At 40.1% G+C, this 3,166-nt stretch overlaps 1 protein-coding gene across 1 annotated transcript in view; it reads left to right on the top strand.

The window, feature by feature from the left end:
• Positions 1-1,588, top strand: part of CEP128 (centrosomal protein 128) — a 386,614-nt gene extending 385,026 nt beyond the window's left edge. The window contains exon 24 of the mRNA XM_023511493.1: positions 1,527-1,588. Coding sequence (XP_023367261.1) covers positions 1,527-1,588 — 62 coding nt within the window. The remainder of the gene's footprint in view (positions 1-1,526) is intronic.
• The last annotated feature ends 1,578 nt before the right edge of the window (positions 1,589-3,166 follow it).

Below are 3,166 nucleotides of genomic sequence, written 5' to 3'. Positions count from 1 at the left end.
TTGCCTCAGCTTCCCAAGTAGCTGGAACTACAGGTGCCCGCCATAGCGCCTGGCTAATTTTTCTATTTTTAGTAGGGATGGGGTCTCACTGTTGCTCAGGCTGGTCTCAAATTCCTAAGCTGACTAACCACCTACTTCGGCCTCCCAGAGTTGTAGGATTACGGGCATGAGCCAGCATGCCCAGCCCAACTACTTTTAAATAGCCTAGTTCTGATTATTGCAATTGAACAAGGCACTCACTCTCTAGAAAGCAGTCAATTCTCAGTTGACTATTGTTTAACTTAATGTTTACTAAGAGGCTCCATGAACACCATGCTCTGTGTTCGTTTCTGGAGGAGACAGTAGTGAACGGGACAGGCAAGGTCACCTCCTCTCATGGGAAAACAGGTAGTGAGCAAGCAAACAAATGATTTAAAGTGGCGACTTGGTGCTATAAAAGGGAAATGATAGAGGGTGCCAGCACAGGACTACTCCTTTAGATTGATGATCAGGGGACGTCCCTCTGAAGACGTTACAACTGAACCAAAACCTGAGTAGCAACAAGAACCAGCTGAGTCAAAACTGGATAGGAAGAGCTTCCTGGCAGTGGTAGCAGAAAGTGCAAAGGCCCCGGGGAAGAAAGGGCTGTGGTCAGCTAGAGAGGTGGGCTGCCAAGCAAGTGAGCAAACGAGCTGACGAGTGTTTGGATATTATTCTAAGTTCACTGGCTGTGAAGTGGTGGGACTGAGAAGGTTGTGCAGGAGAGTGGCAATCGGATTTACTTTTTAGAAAGACAATTCTGGTTGTGGTGTTTTGTCTAGTGAGGGAGCAAGACGAAAACTGGATGGGAGAAAATGGTGACCTGGGCTGGGGCAATAGTAATGGAGGTGGTGCAAATCAGGACTCAGGTTGAAACTGGATGGCAGACTCATCAGAGCTTACGCTTCAGTAGAGTGGGTGGATCAGACAGAGCAAAGGAAGAGAGGTCCCAGGATTTGAGAAACTGGCCGTGTGGCTGTGTCCGTATCATTTTCTACGTGGAAAAGAGTAAGGAATGTGCTGGCATCACAGAGTAAAAATCGTGAGGGAGGATTTCACGCAGGCCTTGGGATCTAGGTGTCGAGAGAGCAGAAGACAAGGAAGAGGTAGTAGAAAAACAGTGAAGTCAGATTCCAGATTCATTCTCAGCAGACTAGAGGAGGTGACAAACAGGACTCCATAAAAAGGAGGCCCTTAAGATTTCTCCCTTCCTGTGTGTGAGGGGCCTGGTTTACATCATTGCATTCCAGCCAAGCACACACCTTCCATTCTTGAGTACTCTTCAAATTAAAAGAGAAAAGTTTTTAAATCATATGAATATGTGATTTGGGAAATGTAGTAAATTGAGCATGCTTATTCTTAGGTTGAAGGTTTGTTAATCCATACAAAGCTTAATTGAAGAAAACCTCATGGAATACCATGATTGACTACCCTGTGCAAAATTAATTTGTTAGCCCAGGTTTTATATTCACTCAGGTTTATTTTTCTCTTTCCTCTCACCTTGCCAGCATTTACCAAAAGAACTATCACTCCAGATCCAGCTTCAATCAAGGAGGATACCTTAAGTTGACCAATGAACGGAATGAGTCCACAGTCCAAACGAGAGGAGCATGAGAGCTCAAAAAGCAAAAGCAGTTACTTTACATGAGTGTTTTACAAATAACAACATGTAGGCCTGCAGCCACTTGGGCCAGATCACCTAGCAGACATACCTGCGGTTTCAGCTCTTGGATATTGCCAAGCATCGCCTAAAATGACAATACAGTTGGTCTTTGTAATTGATATTAGTTAAGTGAATCCAAATAATATCAGCTCATGAGTGATGTGCAGCTAATTTATTGGCAACTTATACTAGCACAGAAAGAGTGATACTCAAGTATAGTCAGTCACATATTCCTGACCAAAATTTGGATTTATAATTGAGGCCTTTCAAAAATTACTGGCTAAAAGAGGAGGAAAATGAGATCCCCTTGAGGCAAAAGTTGCCAGCACTTTAGATTCAGGGAGCATTTATCTACAATTGATTTTTTTTTTAAATGCTTTCTCCCTAATAAATTACCATGTGTTATAACATGTCACGGAGATATGCATTTGTAATATTAGACAGTCCGCATTATAAATGCTCAGGATCGGTACATCCATCATCTCAGCAGTCTGTTACTACATGCAGTAGTTTAAAATTATTTCCAATCATCCATTTTTAATAGCAATAAAGAATTTATAAACAGTATCTGAATTGTAAAGCACTGTAAAGAATTCATAGCACAATTTATTTATTTGTCTTTAGTGGTCAAATAGCCCACTATGATGACTTTGGTCATAATCTAGACCATCTTTGGTTTTCTGTGTCCAAACTTCATAGCACCAAACTCCTGTGCTCAGACGATTTGCTCTGCAAGAGTTCTTGTATAATTTGGTATTCTCTACTTCCGGCATCCCAGCCTTTCTCGACATCTGTGTGTTTTTAAGAACTTACTCCCTTTACATGCTAATCTACCAATGAAGGAAGATTTATATTAAATGCTGAAGAATGGTAAACTTCCAGGAACTAAATCCTATTGGGTCCATTGTGGGAAGTTTCCACACGGAGACAAGGACAATAAAGCAATACCTTTGTAATGTACATTTTATTTTGTGTTTGTCAAAGTACATTTGTTAATTTTTTTCACATTTCATAAAGGTGCTTCTATTTACACTCAAGATCTGTTTTCCTAACTTGCCATATTTGAAGGTACAGAAGAAAAAATGACATTCTCTTTCTATGAACTCAAATGAAACCCGTACTATAATGCTTGGGTATATTTCATATTAAAAAATTGTGTAACATGAGCTATATACTCCCTGAGCGTATAGCCCCATATTTTATCATTTATTCAGCCTCAACCCCCTTCCTTTTGTTTGAAGTTCCTATGATATGCCAGGTCATTGTGTGAGGAGGAAAAAAAGAGATATAAAAACAGGTACGCAAGTCCCATGGTTTATTTGGCATTAGGAATTATATTACAGAATAAAAAAAGAGAAAGATGATGTGTTCAGGCTAGCTGAAGAAATTCTGAATTAAATAGAATTAAACAGCATTAAACAAGTTTGATTTTCTTTTATCTAACCTAAGAACTTCTCAGGCTGTATAATGTACTTAGCACTGTGA

The sequence above is a fragment of the Otolemur garnettii genome, unplaced genomic scaffold (assembly GCF_000181295.1).
Source record: "Otolemur garnettii isolate 467f Iridium unplaced genomic scaffold, OtoGar3 scaffold00020, whole genome shotgun sequence".
NCBI classification, from domain to species: domain Eukaryota; kingdom Metazoa; phylum Chordata; class Mammalia; order Primates; family Galagidae; genus Otolemur; species Otolemur garnettii.
This window is presented reverse-complemented; position numbering and strand designations above follow the sequence as displayed.